We start from the raw sequence: 25,362 nt of genomic DNA, 5'->3' as shown, positions 1-25,362 counted from the left end.
GGGTCACAAATCAAGCCTTGGTAAATGTAAGAAAACTGAAATCATATCAAGTACCTTTTACAACCACAACGCTATGAGATTAGAAATCAGTTACAGGGGAAAAAACGTAAAAAACACAAACACATGGCGGCTAAACAATATGTTACTAAATAACCAAGAGATCACTGAAGAAATCAAAGAGGAAATCAAAAAATACCTACAGACAAATGACAATGAAAACACAACAATCCAAAACCTATGGGATGCAGCAAAAGCAGTTCTAAGAGGGAAGTTTATATCAATACAATCCTACCTGAAGAAATAAGAAAAATCTCAAATAAACAATCTAACCTTATACCTAAAGGAACTAGAGAAAGAAGAACAAACAAAACCCAAAGTTAGAAGAAGGAAAGAAATCATAAACATCAGAGCAGAAATAAATGAAATAGAAACAAAGAAAACAATAGCAAAGATCAATAAAACTAAATCCTGGTTCTTTGAGAAGATAAACAAAATTGATAAACCTTTAGCAAGACTCATCAAGAAAAAGGAGAGGACTCAATAAAATTAGAAATGAAAAAGGAGACGTTACAATGGACACCACAGAAATACAAAGCATCCTAAGAGACCACTACAAGCAACTCTATGCCAGTAAAATGGACAACGTGAAAGAAATGGACAAATTCTTAGAAAGGTATAACCTTCCAAGACTGAACCAGGAAGAAATAGAAAATACAAACAGACCAATCTCAAGCAATGGAATTGAAACTGTGATTAAAAATCTTCCAACAAACAAAAGTCCAGGACCCGATGGCTTCACACGTGAATTCTATCAAACATTTAGAGAAGACCTAACACCCATCCTTCTCAAACTCTTCCAAAAAATTGCAGAGGGAGAAACACTCCCAAACGCATTCTACGAGGCCACCATCACGCTGATACCAAAACCAGACAGATACTACAAAAAAAGAAAATTACAGACCAATATCACTGGTGAATATAGATGCAAAAATCCTCAACAAAATACTAGCAAACAGAATCCAACAACACATTAAAAGGATCATACACCATGATCAAGTGGGATTTATCCCAGGGATGCAAGGATTCTTCAATATATGCAAATCAATCAATGTGATACACCATATTAGCAAATTGAAGGATAAAAACCATATGATCATCTCAATAGATGCAGAAAAAGCTTTTGACAAAATTCAATACCCATCTATGATAAAAACTCTCCAGAAAGTGGGCACAGAGGGAACCTACCTCAACATAATAAAGGCCATATATGACAAAATCACAGCAAACATCATTCTCAATGGTAAAAAACTGAAAGCACTTCCCCTAAGATCAGGAACAAGACAAGGATGTCCACTCTCGCCACTATTATTCAACATAGTTTTGGAAGTCCTAGCCACAGCAATCAGAGAAGAAAAAGAAATAAAAGGAATGCAAGTTGGAAAAGAAGAAGTAAAGCTGTCACTCTTTGCAGATGACATGATACTACTATACATAGAGAATTCTAAAGATGCCACCAGAAAACTACTAGAGCTAATCAATGAATTTGTAAAGTTGCAGGATACAAAATTAATGCACAGAAATCTCTTGCATTCCTATACACCAACAATGAAAGATCAGAAAGAGAAATTAAGGAAACAATCCCATTCACCACTGCAACAAAAAGAATAAAATACCTAGGAATAAACCTACCTAAGGAGGTAAAAGACCTGTACTCAGAAAACTGTAAGACACTGATGAAAGAAATCAAAGATGACACAAACAGATGGAGAGATATACCATGTTCTTGGATTGGAAGAATTAATATTGTGAAAATTACTATACTACCCAAAGCAATCTACAGATTCAATGCAATCCCTATCAAATTACCAATGGCATTTTTTACAGAACTAGAACAAAAAATCTTAAAATTTGTATGGAGACACAAAAGACCTCGAATAGCCAAAGCAATCTTGAGGGGAAAAAAACAGAGCTGAAGGAATCAGACTCCCTCACTTCAGACTATACTACAAGGCTATAGTAATCAAGACAATATGGTACTGTTAGAAAAACAGAAATATAGATCAATGGAACAGGATAGAAAGCCCAGAGATAAACCCAGCACCTATGGTCAACTAATCTATGACACAGGAGGCAAGGATATACAATGGAGAAAAGACAGTCTCTTCAATAAGTGGTGCTGGGAAAACTGGACAGCTACATGTAAAAGAATGAAATTAGAACACTCCCTAACACCATACACAAAAATAAACTCAAAATGGATTAGAGACCTAAATGTAAGCCCAGACACTATAAAACTCTTAGAGGAAAACAGGCAGAACACTCTATGACATTAATCACAGCAAGATCCTTTTTGACCCAACTCCTAGAGAAATGGAAATAAAAACAAAAATAAACAAATGGGACCTAATGAAACTTAAAGCTTTTGCACAGCAAAGGAAACCATAAAGAAGACAAAAAGACAACCCTCAGAATGGGAGAAAATATTTGCAAATGAAGCAAGTGACAAAGGACTAATCTCCAAAATTTATAAGCAGCGCATGGAGCTCAATATCAAAAAACAAACAATCCAATCTAAAGATGGGCAGAAGATCTAAATAGACATTTCTCCAAAGAAGATATACAGATTGCCAACAAACACATGAAAGGATGCTCAACGTCACTAATCATTAGAGAAATGCAAATCAAAACTACAATGTGGTATCACCTCACACCAGTCAGAATGGCCATCATCAAAAAATCTACAAACAATAAATGCTGGAGAGGGTGTGGAGAAAAGGTAACCCTCTTGCACTGTTGGTGGGAATGTAAATTGATACAGCCACTATGGAGAACAGTATGGAGTTTCCTTAAAAAACTAAAAATAGAACTACCATACGACCCAGCAATCCCACTACTGGGCGTATACCCTGAGAAAAACCATAATTCAAAAAGAGTCATGTACTACAATGTTCATTGCGGCTCTATTTACAATAGCCAGGACATGGAAGCAACCTAAGTGTCCATCGACAGATGAATGGATAAAGAAGATGTGGCACATATAAACAATGGAATATTACTCAGCCATAAAAAGAAACGAAATTGAGTTATTTGTAGTGAGGTGGATGGACCTAGAGTCTGTCATACAGAGTGAAGTAAGTCAGAAAGAGAAAAACAAATACTGTATGCTAACACATATATATGGAATCTAAAAAAAAAAAATGGTTCTGAAGAACCTAGGGGCAGGACAGGAATGAAGACGCGGACATAGAGAATGGACTTGAGGACACGGGGAGGCGGAAGGGTAAGCTGGGACGAAGTAAGAGAGTGGCATGGACATATATACACTACCAAATGTAAAATAAATAGCTAGTGGAAAGCAGTCGCATAGCACCGGGAGATCAGCTCGGTGCTTTGTGATCACTTAGAGGGGTGGGATAGGGAGGGTGGGAGGGAGACGCAAGAGGGAGGAGATATGGGGATATATGTATATGTATAGCTAATTCACTTTGTTATAAAGCAGAAACTTACACACCATTGTAAAGCAATTATACTCCAATAAAGATGTTAAAAAAAAAAAAAGACCCTGTTAAGAAAATGAATAGGCAAGCCACAGACTAGGAAGCTATTCACAAAATATATATGTGATATAGGACTTATATTAGAATATATCAAGAACTTCCACAATTCAATAAGACAAGCAAACTTATAAAAATGGGTAAAAGATTTGAACAGACACTTCACCAAAGAAGATATCTGAATGATGAGAACACAAAAAGTTGCTCAATAGCAGAGGTCATCAGGGAAGTACAAATTAATAACACAATGAGGGGACTTCCCTGGTGGTCCAGTGGTTAAGAATATGCCTTCCAATACAGGGTACGTGGGTTTGATCCCTGGTTGGGGAACTAAGATCCCATAAGCCACAGTGCAACTAAGCCCACGTGCTGCAACTACTGAGCATGCAAGCCACAACTAGAGAGCTTGAGTGCCGCAACTCCAGAGCTCACGTGCTCTGGAGCCCGTGTGCCACAACTACAGAGCTCACACACTCTGGAGCCTGTGTGCCACCAGAGAGGCTTTGCGCTGTAAATATTGAGCCTACGTGCTGCAACTACTGAGCCTGGGTGCCACAACTAGAGAGAGAAGCCCGCACACCTCAATGAAGAGCCCGCGTGCCGCAACGAAAGATCCTGCATGCCACAATGAAGATCCCACGTGCTGCAACAAAGACCCGATGCAGCCAAAAATAAAATAAAAAAATAAATATTAAAAAAACCAAACAAACACGAGATACCTTTATATACATTCCAGAATCACAAAAATTAAAAAAGACTGATACCACCAACTGTTGACAAGAATGTGGAACCACTTGAACTGCTGTACATTGTTAGTGGGAGTATAAAAAAGATACACTGTGAAAAAGGGTCTGAAAGTTTTTTTTATAAACGAAATACCTTTCTCTGGACACAGCAATTTACTCCTAGGTATTTATCCAAGAAAACTGAAAATACATGTCCTCAAAAAGACTAACACAAGAATGTTCATAGTGGCTTGATTCAAGATAGCCAATAACTAGAAACAGCCAAGGTGTCCAACAGAAGAGTGGATAAACAAATTGTGGTGTATTCATACAAAGGATTACTATTCATAAAAAAGGAACAAACTACTGTACGTGTAACAACATGGGTGGATCTCAAGCACACGCTGAGAGAAACTTTAGAAAGAGTGTACATTGTATAATTCCATTTGTATGAAGTTCTAGAACAAACAAAATTAATCTATGGTGGAAAAATACACAGAATTAAGATTGCCTCATGATAACCAGGGGCAGAAATTGACTGTGAAAGGGCACAAGGGAACTGTAAACAACTACTGAACTTCAGTTAATATTCATGCTGAAGTATTTGGGAGTGAAGTACTTATGTCTCTAACTTAACTTTGAATGCGTCAGAAAATAAGAGAGATTGATAATCAGAAGGATGAATATATGCATAGATATTCTATCAGGGAAATATAGCAAAATATTCATTGAGGTGGATATATGGATGTTCTCTGAATAATTATTTCAACTGTTATGTATGTTTGAAATTTTGCATAATAAAATATTGGGGAAAAAACTGTTTTCAATTCCTCTGCTCTCTCACATTGACTGTACAAGCTGGAACTGAATTTGTATGAAGTAAGCCAATAGGGGGTGCTATTTTCAGAATCATGATTTTATCTTTTAAAGAAAAACACAAAAACTTTAACATGAAAAACAAACCAAACTATTCCTTCTCAACAAAGAATGAATTAAAATGAACAGCAACTTTACCTTCACATTATATATGTCATGACTCTGGCTCTAAAGAGAGAATTTCTGAATTTCATTCACTGTGCCTCAGCTTAGATGCCTGTTTCCAAGACTAATCATTTAAAGATGGGAATCTGCCTTGACTATATAGCCTTTAGCACAAGACAATATATTTGCTCAATTTGGCCTCTCAGGGTGAAATGCAAGGCTCATACAGTGTCAACAAAACAAATCAAAAAACAATGTCAAGAAAAATTCACATATTACTGTTAAGGATGGGTAGTCACCTAATAGATTACAGATTCAGTGTTTATAGCTTCAAGAAAAAAATTTTGGGTTTCATTACCTTTATCAAGAGATGCCCCAGCCATATGGTAAAAGCTCAATGCAGTGTCTACATCATTAATGTTCTTTAGGAAAGTAAAAAAGTTCTCCACTTCTGGAAATGTCAGACCCTGAAAGAAGAAAGAAGAAGGCAGTTATTCATGCCTATAAATCAGAAATTTATGCTATGTCTAGAACAGAGACTCAACAAATTAGTCAAGGAATGTCAAATTTGTACACAACAGGGGAACAAAACTCTGGTATTTTACCCTGAGAAACGCACATTGGCTAACTGCTTTCCCCTCATATGTAAAATTTGACATGAAGCTGTTTAAAGTTATGGCTGGATATCTTTAAAGAAAATATTTCTAACTATACCCTCCAATTAGTCACAATATCTGTTGTAACACTTCCTAAATGAGCTGTAGCCACTTGATCTGTTATACATCATAACAAGTAAGACCCATCAGGACTTTCATTTTAATAATCTACTCATAGGCCAGTCAAGCTTTTTGAGGCTTAAGCTAATTGAAGAACCACCAAAGTCAGTAATATACATGGGAACGGTTTCAGCATTTAGCAGAACCCAAGCAACTGGGAAAATTGTTCATTATCTCAATTTAAAAGCTACTAATGAAGCAATTTGCCATGTAACTTTAATCTGATGAAAGTCTGTGAATGAGGAAATTCTTTCCAAAAGCTGGTCAAAGATTTGTTGATCTTTGATGCTACTTTCTATGATGGCTCAAGAGAGTAGCTGGATAAACAGGGATTAGAGGGAGGAAGATTTGTCCTATTGCCTGTTTCCCATTTCTCACACATCATGCTGTGATGGAAATGAATACAATCTCTAAGAAGTGAGTAACACTGGGGAGACACTCAGGTTAACGCCTTCTAATGAAGCATCAGGTCCTTTTATGGACTGCAGATGTTGATGGGCTTCTACTCAGTACTGATCCTCTTCCGATCTCCATTTCCCCAAACTACAGAGCCCAGGAATCCACATCGGTAACTCAGTAAAAAGGGAACCTTAATATAGACAATCTATAGAACTTTCCTGGTACTCTCCAAACTGGCCAATGGTATCTTTCTCATTTTATCAAACTAAAAGCTAAAATACTATGTGTATGATTATGTCACTTGATCTTTTTAGTTTTTCTCCTTAGAATCATAGAACTTAAAATTTTTTAAATTATGGAATATGATGACCATATAGAAAGGCGCATAAAACAAACTGTTGTAAAATGAACACCCATAAAATCTCGATTCAGGTCAAGAAACAGACAATTATCAGCATCCCAGAAATCTCCCTCTCTTCCCCAACATGACCTTTCCCAGTCATGAGCCTCTTCTCCTCCCAGTGATAACTATTGCGACTTTTAGGATATTCATTTCCTTGCTTTTCATAAAAAATAGCTTTACTATCTATTTATGCATCCTTAGACATATGTTTAGGGAGTTTAAGTATGTCTGTTTAATTTTATAAATGGAACCATGCAATATGTATTCTATTATATATGGATTCTCTCTTTAAGATTTTTCGATGTTTTTGTGTATATCTGTAGTTCATTCATTTTTATTGCTGTAAGTATTCCATCGTGTGACTATCTATTCTATTTGGGCTATTTCCAGTTTTTGGCAATTACAAACGGTTGTCCATCTGTATTTAAGCATTCATTCAAACATTTATGGAGCACCTACTATATACCAAGCTCCATAACTTTTGGCAGTGAAAAAGGCCTATATTAAATAATTCTGCCCCAACTTGAGGTCATTCTCTAAAGGTCATTCTCAGAGGTAGGGTTCATTCCTTGTACAAATGCCATAGTATGCTATCTAATGTAAGCACTAGGCTAGAAACAACATTATAAGAGGGAAGAATTCCACTGGATCAGAAGCACAGGTTTTACAATATCACCTGCTTGTGGATGGATACACTAATACCATCTTCTCTTCCTTCTCTTCCATTCAAAAGATGTGCAACTTCATAATTCCATCTGCCCAAAACTTTTTTTTTTTTTTTTTTGGCTGCATTCAGTCTTCATTGCTGCGTGCGGGTTTTCTCTAGTTGCGGCGAGTGGGGGCTACTCTTCGTTGTGGTGTGTGGGCTTCTCATTGAGGTGGCTTCTCTTGTTGCGGAGCATGGGCTCTAGGTGCGTGGGCTTCAGTAGTTGCAGCACACTGGCTCAAGAGCGCATGGGCTTCAGTAGTTGTGGTGTGTGGGCTCAGTAGTTGTGGCTCGCGGGCTCTAGAGCGCAGGCTCAGTAGTTGTGGAGCACAGGCTTAGTTGCTCTGCGTCATGTGGGATCTTCCCAGACCAGGGATCAAACCCGTGTCCCCTGCATTGGCAGGAGGATTCTTAACCACTGCACCACCAGGGAAGTCCCTTCCCAAAACTTTTTATCTTTTTGAGCAAAGAACTGTTCCAGGTGCCTTTTATAGTCTTCCAGGGAATTGAAATTTTTTCTATTAAGATCTAAATAAGTGGAAATCCGAAGGTGCAATGTCTGGTGAACAGGGCAGATGAATTGGAACTTCCCAGCCAAACTGTAACAGTTTTTGCCTGGTCATCAAAGGAACATGCGGTCTTGCGTTATCCTGATGGAAGATCATGTGTTTTCTGTTGACTAATTCTGGATGCTTTTCGTCAAGTGCTGCTTTCAGTTGTTCTAATTGGGAGCAGCACTTGTTGTAATTAATCGTTTGCTTTTCTGGAAGGAGCTCATAATAGAGGGCTCCCTTCCAATCCCACCATATATACACATCACCTTCTTTGGATGAAGACTGGCCTTTGGTGTAGTTGGTGGTGGTTCATTTCGCTTACCCCATGATCTCTTCCATTCCACATTATTGTACAGTATCCACTTTTCATCGCCCATCACAATTTGTTTTAAAACAGAACGTTTTTGTTATGTTTAAGTAGAGAATCACATGTGGAAATACGGTCAAGAAGGTTTTTTTTTCCGCTGAACTTATGGAACCCAAACATCAAAGTGATTAACATAACAAGCTAGTGCAAATGACTACATTATTATGTGAATGCATTTATATGAAATTTCCAGAAAAGGCAAATCTATAGAGACAGAGGAAGATTTATGGTCGTGTAAGGCTACGGCGGAAATGGGGACTGACTGCAAACTAGCATGAGGGATCTTTTTGGGGTGATGGAAATCTTCTAAAACTAGATTGCAGTGATGATTGCCTAACTCTGTAAATTTACTAAAAATCATTGATGGGTAAATTGGTGAATTGTACACTTAAAATAATTTATATATACTTTATGATATACAGATTATACCTCAATAAAACTGTTAAAAAATAAAAAGCAGTTATAGTAGAATGAGAAGAGGGGGAAGGAAAATTTGGCTTCCTCTGGAGTCAGCTCTAAAGCCAGATATCTAGTGCTGACAGGCCATAGGTAGTACAAACACATTGTAACGTTGTTTCCTTGCCTTGTCTTTTAATTGGTCATAGCGAATCCATCTGCCAAGAATCAATCTAATTGCCTGAACTCCCTCTGTGGTCCATTAAAAAAATGTCTCCTTCCTTCTTCCTTATATGCTATGTTTCTCACCAATCTAATCTCTCATCTGCTCCATTTTCTGCTTAGTTTTTAAAAACATTTAAATTATTTTTACACCAGGTAATATATGTATATGGTACAAAATGTTACACAGTACCAAGTAATTCTTCCTTTCCCTCTGTCATCCAGTCTCCCTCCCTACATGTGGTCACTGTCACCAATTTCTTGGGTACCTTTTCAGAGATGCTTCTGTGCTTGTCTTGCTCCAATAAAGCATTTCCCCATTGCAAAGCCCAGACTTTTCTTCAACTGGTTGGTGTCTGGCAGCAGGGGGAAATTACACCATTTCCATTACTTGCATTTCTATAAGACTCTAATAGCCCTGAAACATCACTTTCTTCATATGTTCATTCCTCCTGCTGACAAAATATCAGTGACACCCACTATCAACTGGAAAGACCGCAAACTTCATAGCCTAGTATACAAAGTCCTCTACAATCTGATTCCATAATTTACCTTTCTAGCTATCTCACTAAGAACCTATAGGCTAGAGTATAGCAACACTGTTTTTCTTGTTTCCTCTAAACCTTTCTGCTTATTCAAATCATGGAGAATAAACAGTGACAATAAACAGGTTCATTAGGAGGAAGATTATGGACTCTGGAATGAGACAGTCCTGGCTTTGAATCCTAGTGCCACCTCTTAAGACACTGTGTGATCTCAGACAAATAACTAAGGCTCAGAAAAAGTATTTTTCATCTCAAAAATGGGGATTCTATCCACCAAGCAGGATGTGATAATTAGGGAGAAGATAAGTAAAATGCCTAGTACATAAAAAGTACTCAGTAAATAGTAGGGCAAAGTCCTTAGTAAGCTGGCAGGCTCATTACTACAGAGCCAGCGGCAGTGAATTTACTCTGTTATGCTCTGAAATACACTCTCTTCTCTGGTATGTGTAGGGCCTTGAGGGATAGGAAATAGGGAAAAGGTTGAGGTATATGAAACTAATTGTGTGTGTGGAAAACCAAAAATAAAATAGGGGAAAAATCCATAAAATTAAATCTCTTAATAGTAATTCACAGTTTAGTACTCCTTTGGGGGAAGTAAAGGTTTCAAAGCTAATCAGTAAAACAAAGCAAATCAGTAGAGTTCTAATCTTTTTTTAGTTTAACGGTCACACCTTGGGTGCTATACATAGTGGCTTTGGTGGGCACCCAATAATCGGAGTTAGAGTTTTTCAAGGGCTCTGCTAGCAATGTTTCTAGAATCTGATATCCTCTGAAGGCCACAATGTGGTTCAACTCTCAAATATCTGTGAGAATATGTGAACAGGGGAGCCCACATGAATATTATCCACAGAAAACATGAAAAGTTAATAATCTAATAGTTTTATTAAAATTGTTTGATAAGTACTAACCCTACTTAACGGCTAGTAGCAAGATTAATAAGCAATGCTATACACAAAGACTGTTGAGGATAGAGCTGTAAGAGGAAACACATAGCAAAAGCAAATACCTTTATAACCTCTGTTTGTCAAAATCCTACTCTGCCTTTCAGGCAAAGCTCAAATTGTACCTCCTCCAAGGTACAAGAATTCTTACTCAGTCTCTTCAGCTGGTTCTAATCTTTCTCACTGGTGCTCCCAAAAGATCTCATTATCTTTATTAGGGTACTTAATATACATTCATCAATGCATTTGACGAACATTTGCCTATGAAACATCGTATAGAGGATGGCAAAGATGAGTAAGACAGTGCTCTCAAGAGGCTCAAAGTTGAGTGAGTTGTCTTGTACCATAATTATTTATTATCTGTCTCCCTCCACTTGATGGCAGAGACTTGGTTTTGCTCATTCCTGTATTCCCAATATTTAGAAGAGTGCCTGGCACATGGTGGGTGCTCAATAAATACTGAATATGAAATCATATAGTTCTTTGCATACATCTATTTTTTACTAAACTATTACAGATAGGTGATGGTTTTATCTTTTATCTTTCTCACAGCACCTGGCTTTGTGTCTTGAACATAGCAATGTCTGCCACTGAACTGTAATTTTCAATTCATCCTTGAGTGGATTTGCTAAATTATTAAAGTTTGCAGTTTCTGCACTCTTAATCATAGAGAACTGCCACTGTGAATTACACTTACGAAGTCTCAGAAAATTCTGTCTTTCTTTTAATGAGGAGAAGAAGGTAATTTGGAGGATGGAAAGTAAAAAAAAAGTTAAAGTTGAGTCAGATTTGACCTAGAAGAAAAAGTCACAGAAAAAAGAGATATTGAGGGGAATGGGGACAATCTGATAGAGGATAGGGACTAAACTTTAAAACAAGGCAAAAACAAAACATGTTTCCCATAAAGCAAAAAAAGAAAGAAAGAGAAGAAAAATCTGTCTTTGTTAAATAAGAAACATGGCAGTTACTCAGAGCATGAATAGAGTAATTTTTCCAGGCATGGCAGGTTCCCCAATTCTTCCAGCTATTACTCAGGAACAAAACTAGAGACGCTGATGGAGCAGGCCTTTCCAGAGCAGTGGCTCGCAAGCCTAACTGCACATTAGAATCACCTGGGGAGACTTTTAAGAACTATTGATGCCTGGACCCACCCACTGAGCTTCTGATTCAGTTACTTTGAAGAGGGTTCCAACACCACATTTGTGAAAAATTCCCCAAGCGAGCCTACTGGGAGACCAGGTCTAAAGCACTGCTTTAGAGGAAGAGTATGGTTAGGAGAAATAGAATTTTGCTAGAGAAGGGACAAGATCTGTAATAGGAAGCCTTGGATTTTATTAGTCCAGACTCTGGGTGGATCATTAATTTCTCTTTCTCTCTGTCTCTGTATTTTCAAAGGCAAAATGAGATCTAACAAAGCTGTTAGAAACACAAAAAAGAAAAATGGCTGTGAAGCACTGCATGGTCATAAAGTAATACACAAATATTTATTTAATACCACCACTAGGACCTTCAATCTTTTAGGTCTGGTTTCATATTTTGTACAGAACCCCACAGAGAAAATGATTAACATGTGCCAAATGAAAACACATTTTCATGTTAACAAATCCAAAGTGGAACAAAAGAAGCAATTAGGAAGCAGACAGTGATCCCCCTATAATGGGAAATGGTCCCAGAGAGATGGGCTGGTAACCTTAGGAGCAAAGGCCCTTCATTAACTCTCATTTTAGTTAATTGCTGTGTTCACAAACTATTTAATCAACATGAGAGTAAAATCAATCTCAATCTCCCTGCTAAGGCAGGTTAGAAATTCTGGGCTAGAAATAATTTAGCACCCCAGATTTTCATCATCTGACAAAATCTGTCCTTTCATTTCAGGGCTCTTTTGCAAGGTCTTCAGGTCCTAAATTGACTACTCCAAAGCTAAAATACTTTATTCCTTTAAGGGAGATGTCTCCAACAACCAATTTATTGCTTTTAAATATAAATTCACAACAAAACATAAATTAGCCTATCATGATATATAATTATTTTAAGGTCAAATCAATGCCTGGACTAAACTTTAAAAATAAGACTGGTCAAAAGAAAGGAGTGTTCCCTATAAAATCCACCTGTATTTGCAATTAATTTTCTGAATTACAATTTCCAACAGATATGAGCTGGGTTCTAGGTAGTGTAGGAGTTCTCTCTGGGAGAAAAGCATTGTCCTCTTGTCACTTTCTGTTAATGAGTCTTCCTCCACAGCCAAGGGAACACCTTGGGCTGGACTGAACTGAGAAGCTGACACTTTTTCTCAGAATCCAGCCTGTTCTCAGTTGCAGTCCACAGCCTGTTCAGAGGTCCGTTCAGCTTTTCAACATCCAAGACAAGGAGGAAAAAGTCTAGCTGATAAGAATTGTTTTCCACCAACTTGGGGCGATGCTATTCATGCAAGATTTCCTGCACGAAGACTAATAACTAAGAAAACTGAGACAAGCACTAGCAATCTTATTTCTTATTTTCAGTTACTGAGTCTTTAAAGCTTAGAGTCTGCATCTAGGACAAGGCTCTTCAATTCATGAGGCCAGGAATGTTAAGTGATTTGTCTAACGTCCACAGAAATCTCTGAGGTAGGACTTGAACTCATCTTCTAGCTCCATGTCTACCACACCACACTACCTTGGCAATCCCTCATGGAACATGTTTAGTGCCAGGTCAGTTTCCCAGTCATGGCCAAATGGTTAAATGTTGTCAGGTGGAAAGGGTACTGAATTGAGAATGAGATCTGGGTTCTTGCCCTTGCATTGCTCTCTCTGTGTGTGTGTGTGTGTGTGTGTGTGTGTGCGCGCGCTTGTGATCTTTAAGAGATCTGGCCTCTTTACTAGTTTCTGGTTCAGTTTGTTCATCCCACCCCCTGGAAAACCCCAGATGCGGACTCAATTCTACCATCTGCCTCTTCCTGTACGAGGTACAGCTCTGGAGGGTGTCACAGAGCAGTGTTGACAAGTGTCATCACAAATCCATGGTCTCTAATCTCAGTGCTGCTCAAAAAAGGCCCAATCATCTCCTGAAATCTCTAATAATCTTATTCTCAATCTTTTTGCTTCTACGTTTGCTCCTTTCCAAACTACTCTTCATAAAGCAACCAGAGTCATCTCTTTAAACATACACACAACCATGCCATTTCACTGATCACAACCCTTTAACAGCTTCTCTTTGCACTATGAATAGAACCCCAACTTGTTCCACACCTACAAGGTCCTGCATGTTCTTGCCCCCATCTCCCTCTCAGACCTCACCTCAGACCATTATCCTCTTTGTTAGTATGCTCCAACCATAACAGTCCCCTTTTAGTTCCTCACACATGCCAGATTCATCTTTCCTCCTTGTTATGGACTGAATGTTTGTGTCTCCCCCACCCCCCAAACTCACACACTGAAGTCTTAACCCCCACTGTGGCTATATTAGGAGATGGGGTCTCTAAGAAAATAATTAAGGATAAATGAGGTCACAAGGCTGGGGCCCTGATCCTATAGGATTAGTGTCCTTATAAGAAGACACATTAGAGAGCATGCTCTCTCTGCACAAACACTAAGATCATGTGAGGACATAGCAAGAAGATGGCTGTCTACAGGACAGGAAGAGAGCCCTCATTAGAAACCCAGTTTGCTGGCACATTGATCATGGACTTCTAGTCTCCAGAACTGTGAGAAAAGAAATTCCTGTTGTTTAAGCCACCCAGTCTGTAGTATTTTGTTATAGCAGCCTAAGCAGAGTAATACACTGCCTCAGAGTTTTAAACATATGCTATTCCTTCTTTCTGGAGCTTCCTCTCCGTTCTTCCTTCCTCTTTCCTTCTTTTCTACTTCCTTACTTCTTGTTCTAATATACCTTCCAACTGGACCACTGTAATAAAACAGCTCTCCCAAAGGTCATCATTTTACCAAAAACAATGGGTATTTATCATCTCATTTTACTGGACCCTTTCAGTCCCATATGACACTGTAGATCCCTTAGTTCATGAACACTCTTCTTCCTTGGCTTTGATTTCACTACTTCCTCTAGGTATTTCTCTAACCATTTCCTCAAGATTTCATTCTGGAGCTCTTTAAATGTTTGTGTTCTACTTGATCTTGCCCTTGGCTCATAGTTCTTTTCTGTTTAATATCCTCCTTGGGCAACATCATCCATTCTTGTGGTTTTAATTCCAATAGTGTGTTGATGATTCCCAAATCTATCTCAGTCCTCTCAAGTAGATTTGAATATCCAATTGGCTGCTAAACATCTCTGCTTGGATAGTCCACAGGCATCTTAAACTCAAGATATCTACAAGTGAACTCTTTATCTCCCCCTGTAAACCAGCCTGTCTCTTTAAATTCGTAATCTCAGTTCATGGTGCCACCCGTGGTCTGAACAAAAAACCTGGGGTCATTTGGGGCTCTCCCCTCTTCCTCACTCACTGCTCTTTTTTTTTTTTTCAGGTACCAGAGATAAATCAGTCATTATTAGTCATTATTTCACTCTCATTATGTTAGTGCCTTTGCAATAACAATATGCTCCCATGGTTCCTTTTCTTCCTCTAGGCAAAGATACCTACCTTTCCCTCTTTGAAGTGCTTCTTGAGCTGCTTCTGCATGGCAGTCAACTTCTTGGACTGCACCCCACTGTAGGCCAGCAGCATGCCACCAAACTGCCTCTCGGTGATTCTCCCATCCACAGGGTCATGGCGTTCAAACTGGGAAGGGAACAGATAGAGTGTTCATGGGGTCAAATGGAAAGTACTCTGACATGGAATGCGGAATAATCAACTGTGTTGGATGGCAGAGAATAGCTGATGGCTGGGACCATATTTTGAACTATAATTCTCACCAAGATTTAAAAAAATCAGTCAGAAACAAAAGATTTGTGTGTTTTTTTTTAAATGTATCTATTTTATTTATTTATTTTTGGCTGCGTTGGTATCTTTGTTGCTGCGTGCGGGCTTTCTCTAGTTGCAGCGAGCAGGGACTACTCTTCCGTTGAGGTACACAGGCTTCTCATTGTGGTGGCTTCTCTTGTTGCAGAGCACGGGCTCTAGCTGCACGGGCTTCAGTAGTTGTGGCATGTGGGCTCAGTAGTTGTGGCTTGCAGGCTCTAGAGCACAGGCTCAGTAGCTGTGGCGCATGGGCTTAGTTGCTCTGCGGCATGTGGGATCTTCCCGGACCAAGGCTTGAACCCTTGTCCCCTGCATTGGCAGGCGGATTCTTAACCACTGTGCCACCAGGGAAGCCCAAAAGATTTGTGTTCTTATTCCAGTTCTGCCACTAAGTTACCCAACTACTCTAAGCCTCAATTTCCTCACGGATAAAAAGAGCTGCTATAACATCTTATATACCTTCTAGATCAGGAGCTTCCTTGTGGGAATAAAAACAATGTTAAAACTCCATTCAAATTCATGAGTAATAGTATTAGTAATAAGTGCTCTCTGGATCATCCATGTCCCTGCTGCTCAGAGAAAACTTAAAAGCTAATTATTACAAATTTGATCAATTATACATATGTAAAAGTCTTATCAGTTCCTTGATCTGTACTTAATATTGTTATACATTCAGACCTCTAAGCATTTCAGAGAAGAGTAGTGTTTTCAGGTTTCCCCCAAAATGGTAATCAAATGCTAGAACAACAACAGAGCTTGAAAAAAATGTATAGAGCGTAGGATGCCTCAATTAGACATGCATACGTATCATAAAGCTACTAAAAAATCTTGAAGTGTATTTAAACATGCAGATGGAAAGGTTAAGTATAAAGGACCTCTAGCTAATCTAAGTGATATCAGAAAACTAAGATTTTCATTTAAAAATGGAGAGAAGGGGCTTTCCTGGTGGCACAGTGGTTAAGAATCCGCCTGCCAATGCAGGGGACACAGGTTCGAGCCCTGGTCGGGGAAGATCCCACATGCCACGGAGCAACTAAGTCTGTGCGCCACAACTACTGAGCCTGCACTCCAGAGCCCGCGAGCCACAACTCCTGAAGCCCAGGTGCCTAGAGCCTGTGCTCTGCAACAAGAGAAGCCACCGCAATGAGAAGCCCATGCACCGCGACGAAGGTAGCCCCAGCTCACCGCAACTAGAGAAAGCCCGTGCGCAGCAACAAAGACCCAACACAGCCAAAAGTAAATAAATAAAATAAATTTTAAAAAATAAAAATAAAATAAAAATGGAGAGAAGAAAGTTATCTCAATGCCAGCTGCAGTGTTAATGATACTTATAAATGCATAAATAATAAAATGGCTAAAGATGGGCCCAGAAACCAATTAGAAAGCAAAACGATTTCAAGATGGTAAAATTTCCCCATGGTTTTATTGGAAAATATCAGTTACCAGGAAACTTTCAGATTCCTATGTGGCAGGGCATAATCCTCTTCTCCTAAGAGGGTTATATATAGACATAAGACATGGCCAAGTAAGGTCATGTCAACAAACATTTCCTGAATGTCTACTAGTTGTTTAGCAGTGTGTTAGTCATTGTGGAGTACCGGAAAGTAGAAGATTCAGTTTCTGTCCTTAGGAACTTCACCATCTAGTAACAGGATAAGATTTACACATAAGACACAAAATAAGGAAGTATGTAGTTAAGAATGAAATTCTCTCTCAATTTTTTTCTTTTTTTGGCTGCACCACACGGCATGCAGAATCTTAATTCCCCAACCAGGGATTGAACCAATGCCCCCTTTAGTGGAAGCGCAGAGTCCTAACCACTGGACCGGCAGGGAATTCCCCTCTCTGTTTTTATTTCCTCGGTTAGTTTGGTAAGTTGATATACACCTTAATTTGTCTCCTCACGGGTCAGACTATGTCAGTGAGCAAGACAAAAAATTACATTTTAACAACAGCAATCATTTACTGAAAATGTACTACGAGCCAGGTACTTCACCCATATATTCTTTCATTTAATCACTGTAACAACCCTGTGGAGTAGATATTATGAGCTCCATTTTACAGATGAGAAAACTGAGTGAACACGAAGTTAGAGCTCGGAGTCAAACGCGGCTCTATCTGGATCCAAAGACTGTATCTCAATATCATACTATTTCCTCCTTTTAAGCAGTAGTACATATTCATCCTAGAGGATAGCATTATGTTGTTCTGGATGAACTTATAAAGCAATGGGATTTAATCATATTTGAGTGAGAAGCAAAACTACTTCCAAAGAAATCAACTTCATCAATATTAAGTGAAAGCCTCACTTTTAACTCAACCACTCAGTATTTCATGTTTGTCATACCATCACTTCTACAGAGCTGATTAATTTTTGACAGTACCAGAAGTTTTCAGGATTTAAGTTTGATTTATGATTCAATTTACCATACTGAAACAAAATGGAGGACTGATAAAATTTTTGCAAATGGGAGTACTATCTGCAGTGTTTAAATCAGATTTTCAGTGAAATGTGATTCCCCGGCCAAAGTTGGGCTTCTTTAAAGCAAGCGAAGCAAAGCTATGGTCCTAGGCTTCAACAATTTAGGGTGCTCATTTTACCCTTAACTGGAAGATTTCACAGCTGTGGAGAAATCCCATACATTTGAACTAGATGAGTTAAGCTGTATCCTACAAGACGGATTCAAGGTTGCAATGTCTCTTTTCATAGCGTTGGCAGCAGCAGCAGTGTGCTCGAGGCTTATGAAAGACTGCATTCATCTGCTCTCCACAGGTGCATAAAACCTCACCTCTGCTATGTTTCAAAGGCAGTAAAGACAATTTCCAGTGGACATCCCCAAGTAACAATTCCAGTGCTCAAATTAGCATTTTTACTAATGTTCTTTGAAAACACAGACTTATCTTTTTCTATCATTATTATTATTGTTAATATTTTGATGTGGTTGGAACCTGAAACGGCTTAAAAACTATAAAACTCAGCTCCATGCAGTATAGCCCACTTCAAAGTTTACTACCTCCTCTGTAATTTGATTTGGGGCAGCACTGAAGACCTACTAGGCTAGGGAGCTTTAAGAGTCGTTTCTCAAGGACCTGCATTATGGCTCAATTTTCATGGGCAATAGCTCGATATCATGTGGCACCATATGAATGTAATTCCCAAGGTCATGAGAGGGTCTTTGGGGAAAGACGTAGGTTATTGCAAAATTATCACAGTGTAGAAAGCTCCTAATTGTATATCTGGAGGCAATTCATATGATTGGCTTGTATTTTATTTACCAAATATTGATTGAGCCTCTTAAGTTCCACTTCAATGACAATTAAGAAATTCCATTCTGTTTGATCCTGTGGCACAGAATGTGTGTGTTCCAGGACACCACCCACAATTTTCATTGCTCTTTCAGACTATACTACAAAGCTACAGTAATCCAAACAGCATACTGGCATGAAAACAGACGTAAAGATGAATGGAACAAAATAGAGAGCCCAGAAATAAACCCACACACCTGTGGTTAACTAATCTATGACAAAGGGGCCGAGAACATACAACAGAGAAAAGACCATCTCTTCAATAAGTGGTGCTGGGAGAACTAGACACATGGAGAACAAAGAGATTAGAACATTCCCTCATACCATACATAAAAATAAACTCAAGATGGTTTAAAGACTTCAACGTAAGACCTGAAACCATAAAACTCCCAGAAAAAAACACAGTTTGACATAAATTGTAACAATATTTTCTTGGATCAGTCTCCTAAGACCAAAGGGAAAAAAAAAAAACAACCAACGGACCTAATCAAACTTAAAATATTTGTAAATGCTGAGACCAACAAGGGATTAATATCCTAAATATACAAACCATCCATACAAGTCAATATCAAAAAAACCCAAACAACCCAATCAGAAAATGGGCAGAAGACCTGAATAGACATTTTTCCAAAGAAGACATACAGATGGCTAACAGGCACATGAAAAGATGCTCAACACTGCTAATTATCAGAGAAAGGCACAAATTGAAACCACAATGAGGTATCACTTTGCACTTGTCGGACTGGCTATCATCAAAACATTTACAAATAAATGGTGGAGAAGGTGTCGAGAAAAGGGAACCCTCCTCCTATACTGTTGGTGCAAATGTAAATTGGTGCAGCCACTATGGAAACAGTATGGATGTTCCTTAAAAAACTAAAAATAGAAGTACCATATGACCCATCAATTCCACTCCTGGATATATATCTGGAAAAAATGAAAATACTAATTCAAAAGATACATGCAACCCAATGTTCATACCAGCACTATTTACAATAACCAAGACATGGAAGCAACTCATGTGCCCATCAATAGATGACTGGATTAAGAAGATGTAGTACATATATGCAATGGAATACTACTCAGCCATAAAAATAAGAATGAAATATAGTCATTTGCAGCAATGTGGGTAGACCTAGAGAACATTATATTTAGTGAAATAAGTCAGAGAAAGACAAATACTGTATGATATCACTTATATGTGGAATCTAAAAATGATACAAATGAATATATATACAGAACAGACACAGACCCAAAGATATGGAAAACAAACTTATGATTACCAAAGGGGAGAGGAAAGGAGGGAGGGACAAATTAGGGGAATGGGCTTAACAGATACAAACTACTATGTATAAAATAGATAAACAATAAGGATATACTGTATAGGACAGGGAATTATACCCATTATCTTGTAGTAACCTATAATGGAGTATAACCTGCAAAAATACTGAATCACTGTGCTGTACACCTGAAAAGAACACAATATTGTAAATTGACTATACTTCAATAAAATTAAAAAAAAAAAAAAGAAATTCCATTCTGTTGGATCCTGTGGCACAGAACGTGTGTATTCCAGCACACCACTCACCATCTGCATTGCTTCTTTGAGTCTAGGAAGAGAAATGAACAACTTAGCATTTTCTCTTCTGTGCCACTGCCACTTTCTCAAATGGATATAAGCTGCTGGCTCCCTGTTGTTTTCCCAGGGGGCTGCAGGGCAGGCAAAGAGGGGTCAGAGGAGAGGAGCCAAAAGACTGTCTGCAAGATTTTTCCTGGCTTCTTGTTCCCACCCTTGCCCCTTGTTGAGAGAAAGAACAGCTTTTTGGAAGGACAGATGGTCTATATATCCATTAGCATCTAGAGATGAAATGATTTAAGGAAGAAAAGAAAACATGTATTATAAACAAAGGCCAAAATAAGACTAGAAAAATAGTAAAAGGAGAAAGAAATCAGTATCTGCAAGTGGGTCTTGATTTATTAAAGTCTTTTAAAGTTAATATATTTCAACAAATGTAAACGTCAACCTTACTCTCTTTCACAAAATTATGTTTCAGGAGACTCTATCCCTCAGAGTAAATCCTGCCCTTTTACAAGTATTTCAGAATGATAATTTTCTTCATAGGCTTTTTCTAGCTTCTGAACTGTATGATTCAAGTAATGCATAGTAATCTCAAGCCACTGAGCTGAATATATCTATGTTTTTCAATCTGACAGTATTTGGCTTTTGAGATCTGAACCATGTCACTGCTGCTACTACCAGTAGTCTCAGAAAAACTGTTTTGCCCATCAGGAGGAAAAATGATTACAGGCAAAGTTCTCTACTGCAAACCACCCAGTGAGCATAACATACATTCCACAGTTTGAATATGAAATCTATGTTTCTACAAAATTGGCAACGGACATCAGAGAGCCCCAGGTCAAACTGCCTGGAGCCTGAATTTTCTTGATCTTTAATTATAAGATGCATCTTCACTGTCAACCCTAATATGATTGTCTTTTGGCTAAGGAAGAAGGCCTACAATTTGGAATGAAGGCAACATGGTTCAGTGCCCTGAGCAAGGACCAAAACAATCCATTAGCATCTGGGACCATGAGGTTATAGATTACCAAACTAAGCTGCTTGACTCTTCTACTTCAAATCCAAGGATTCTTTCCATTTAAAATGGTTTTTAAGGGACCTCCCTGGTGGTGCAGTGGTTAAGAATCCGCCTGCCAATGCAGGGGACACGGGTTCGATCCCTGGTCTGGGAAGATCCCACACACTGCGGAGCAACTAAGCCCATGTGCCACAACTACTGAGCCTGCACTCTACAGCCCGTGAGCTACAACTACTGAGCCCGCATGCCCCAACTACTAAGCCCACGCGCCGCAACTACTGAAGACCATGTGGCTAGAGCCCGTGCTCCACAAACGAGAAGCCACCGCAATGAGAAGCCCGCACACCACAACAAAGAGTAGCCCCTGCTTGCCGCAACTAGAGAAAGCCTGCGCGCAGCAATGAAGACCCAGTGCAGCCAAAATAATGCAATAAATAAATTAATTAATAAAAAAATTAAGATAAACAGGCAGAGGGGAGTCAGTGCCTTGGGGTTGAAAACAGAGCAGGCAGCTGTGTATAGTCATAATTTCAATCCTGTACAGTAATATAGGATTATCTCACTTAATTAAGAAAGTTCATGCTGGAGAGCAAATCAAGTGACTAAAAGACATGTGTACCAATCACACAGACCAGAAAAAGATTAATTTTCCAGTCTGATAGTAAAAATTAGGAAGATAACAAGACTGATGTATGAAGTTAATACAGGATAATAAACATCATCATATTTGACTAAGGGTGTTGGAGAAAAATATTTTAAATCTGGAACAAAGGGATTCAAGGTTTGATAAGTTTGGGTTTCATTCCATACAAGGTAATATATTTAAATGACTAAGAATACAGGCTTTAGAATCAGCAAGGCCTCGGTCTGAATTTCAGCTTGAACACATACTTGCTGCTGTGACTTACTCCCTCTAAGGCTTCAAAATCTTCCCACTAAAAAATAGAGATAATATTCACAACCTCAAAGTGCTGTAAGGATTAAATGGGATAATGTATGTAAAGAAATTAGTCCAGAGTTTGGCGCATAGTTAGAGTTCCAATAAATGTAGCAATTAATATTCTTATCACCATGATATCACTTCTCAGGAAAGTGCCTCAATTGATTATTCTGTTCTTAGTAGGTATTAATTAAATTCAACGTACTAGGTCTCACTTTGCTTTTCATAATTGCTTTTGGCCAGTCTCTGTTTACAGAATACTACTTTCATATATGAAGAGCAGAAAAAGTGAATGCAACAAATTTTATTTATTATTCAACACAACAGAATAATTTCAAGATTAAACTACTTAGAGGTGGCTGAAGCAGAACAACTTAATAAGTCCTGTAATCTGGCCATATATTACTAGACAGAAAACTTCCATAAAGGAGGTGCTCAATAAATATGTAGCAAGTGAACAGAGACAGAACACCAGAAAATTAATTCACAGCACTCTGTCCTACTGTTGAGAGGATTTCCTATCTGAGGCAAGGATTACCTCTCCATTTCTCCCTTAATACCTACTTCCATGATATTGATTTCTGTAAGAATACGCTCGAGAATGTCTTTTTTTTTTTTTTTTTTGCCTCACCTGAGGCTTGTGGGATCTCAGTTCCCCAAACCAGGGATTGAACCCGGGCCACAGCAGTGAAAGCTCAGAATCCTAACCACTAGGCCACCAGGGAACTCCCGAGAATGTCATTAAATATGGCTAATCAGTAACATATTTGAGTTCTTATTAACTTGCCAGGTGCTGTCCTAGGAATTTACCTTACACAATCCTCACAATGTTATATAACAGGTATTATTATTATTATTGTTGTTGTTTTATTTTATAGACATGGACACAAAAGCAGAGAGAAGTTAAATAACTTGCTCACACAGTTAATCTGGGGAGAAACTTCTCTCTGGTCTCAATCAAAACAGTTGATTTGTTTTCTTATCTTAAAGGTACCAACAATCATGTTTCCTTTTTTATCCTGGTTACTAAAAGCTTAGAGTCAAGTTTGTGGCCCCCCTCTAATAAAAACAGGAATTTATGACATATTTTTGATAATCTTACTCCTGGCTTTCTCTCAACCTTCTTCCATCTTTTTTTTTTTTTAAGATTTATTTATTTATTTATTTTATTTATCTTTGGCTGCATCGGGTCTTAGTTCTGGCATGCGGGATCTTAGTTGAGGCATGTGGGAGCTTTTGTTGTGGTGCCCGGGCTCTTTGTTGCTGCGCACCAGATTCTCTCTAGTTGTGACGTACAGGCTCCAGGGTGCGTGGGCTCTGTAGTTTGCGGCACGCAGGCTCTCTAGCTGAGTTGTGCTAGCTCAGTAGTTGTGGCACATGGGCTTAGTTGCCCTGTGGCATGTGGGATCTTAGTTACCTGACCAGGGATTGAACCCGCGTCCCTTGCATTGTAAGGTGGATTCTTTATCACTGGACCACCAGGGAAGTCCCAACCTTCTTCCATCTTTTAAGTTTCATTTTTCAGCAAGTTTTATTTTTTGTCTCACTGAATGTATTCTTTAAGCCTTTCTTAAATCATTTTTGAACAAAGCGGGATATAAAAAATAGTGTTGGACATCTAGGTTTTTTCAATTTTTGGTTATAATAAATATCACCACTGGGATAAACTTTTTCTGTATTTATTTTTTCATCATTATTTTGGGGTTGATCTCTAGAAATGAATTATGAAATAAAAATCTATAGGCTCTTACAATTTTTTATTATGAAGTATTTGATATATACAAAATAATATATATAATAGACAAGTCATGAAGCATAATTAAAAAAACCACCCATGAACCTACCACTAATCTGAGGGAGGAAGCATTAGAACGAACAGTTGAAGCTCATCCCTCTGCCTCCCCTAAGAGGTAACCACCACTGGACTTCTTTCTCTATTGTCTTGTTATTTTTGTTTAGTTTAAAACACGTTTGTGTCCCTAAACAATATTATTTATTTCTTCTTGCTTTTGAACTTTATAAAATGGTATCATGCTGGATGTACTCTTCTGCGATTTGCTTTTTTTCAATCAACATTATATTTCTAGAATTCATCCATGTTGCTACATTTAAGCATGCTTCTTTCATTTTTACTCTACTATAGATTTCTATTATTTGAAAATACCAGTATTTATCAGCTTTCCTATAGATGGACATCTGAGTTATTGTCAGCCTTTTGCTATTATGAACAATGCTATTATGAATATTCTTATACCAGTGTCCTGGTGAAACAGTAACAAGAGTTCCAAGTCTAGGGTATATATCTAGAAGTGGAACTGCTGGCTTATCAAGATAATATCTAATTATTTTCCAAAAGAATCACACCAATACTTTTATCAGCCATGTATAAGAGCTCACATTGCTTCACACCTTCACCAGTACTTGGTACTGTCAGACTTTTAGTTTTTTGCCAATCTAGTGTGTGTAAAAATGGTAGGTATAGGGCTTCCCTGGTGGCGCAGTGGTTAAGAATCCACCTGCCAGTGCAGGGGACACGGGTTCGAGCCTGCGAGCCACAACTACTGAAGCCCACACGCCTAGAGCCCGTGCTCTGCAACAAGAGAAGCCACTGCAATGAGAAGCCCGCGCACTGCAATGAAGAGTAGCCTCCGCTCACCACAACTAGAGAAAGCCGGAGCAGCAACAAAGACCCAACTCAGTCAAAAATAAATAAATAAATAAATGTATTAAAAAAAAAAAAAAGAATCACTTGGAGATATCTTCGAGCTATGTTTCAAAAAAAAAATGGTAGGTATAAACTCTTGAATGCTTTTGATATATATTGCCTAATTGATCTCCAGAAAGATGTATCAATTTATAATCTTAATAGTATAATAGAACACCCTTGACAACATCAAGTATAATTTTTAAAAATCTTTGCTAGAATAAAAATGGTAACCCATTTTAATTAGTATTTCTTTGATTACTAGTGAGGCTGACCATTTTTCAAACATGTGTACTGCTCATTTCTATTTCTTCCGCTGAATTTTTTATGTTCCTTGCCTGTTTACTTACAGAAG

The 25,362-nt window shown here is 38.3% G+C and overlaps 1 protein-coding gene across 5 annotated transcripts in view; it reads right to left on the bottom strand.

Annotated features, from left to right (window-relative positions):
- MICU1 (mitochondrial calcium uptake 1) overlaps window positions 1–25,362 on the bottom strand; it is a 220,716-nt gene that overhangs the window by 25,627 nt on the left and 169,727 nt on the right. For all 5 annotated transcript variants that reach the window (XM_036829181.1, XM_036829178.1, XM_036829180.1 and 2 more), the window contains 2 exons: window positions 15,143–15,280; window positions 5,619–5,727 (listed from right to left, as the gene is read on the bottom strand). In XM_036829181.1, the coding sequence (XP_036685076.1) occupies window positions 5,619–5,727; window positions 15,143–15,280 (247 nt within the window). The remainder of the gene's footprint in view (window positions 1–5,618; window positions 5,728–15,142; window positions 15,281–25,362) is intronic.

This window comes from Balaenoptera musculus, chromosome 16, assembly GCF_009873245.2.
Source record: "Balaenoptera musculus isolate JJ_BM4_2016_0621 chromosome 16, mBalMus1.pri.v3, whole genome shotgun sequence".
In the NCBI taxonomy this organism is placed as follows: Eukaryota; Metazoa; Chordata; class Mammalia; order Artiodactyla; family Balaenopteridae; genus Balaenoptera; species Balaenoptera musculus.
Note: the sequence above shows the minus strand (reverse complement) of the source record. Positions and strands in the feature narration are given on the sequence as shown.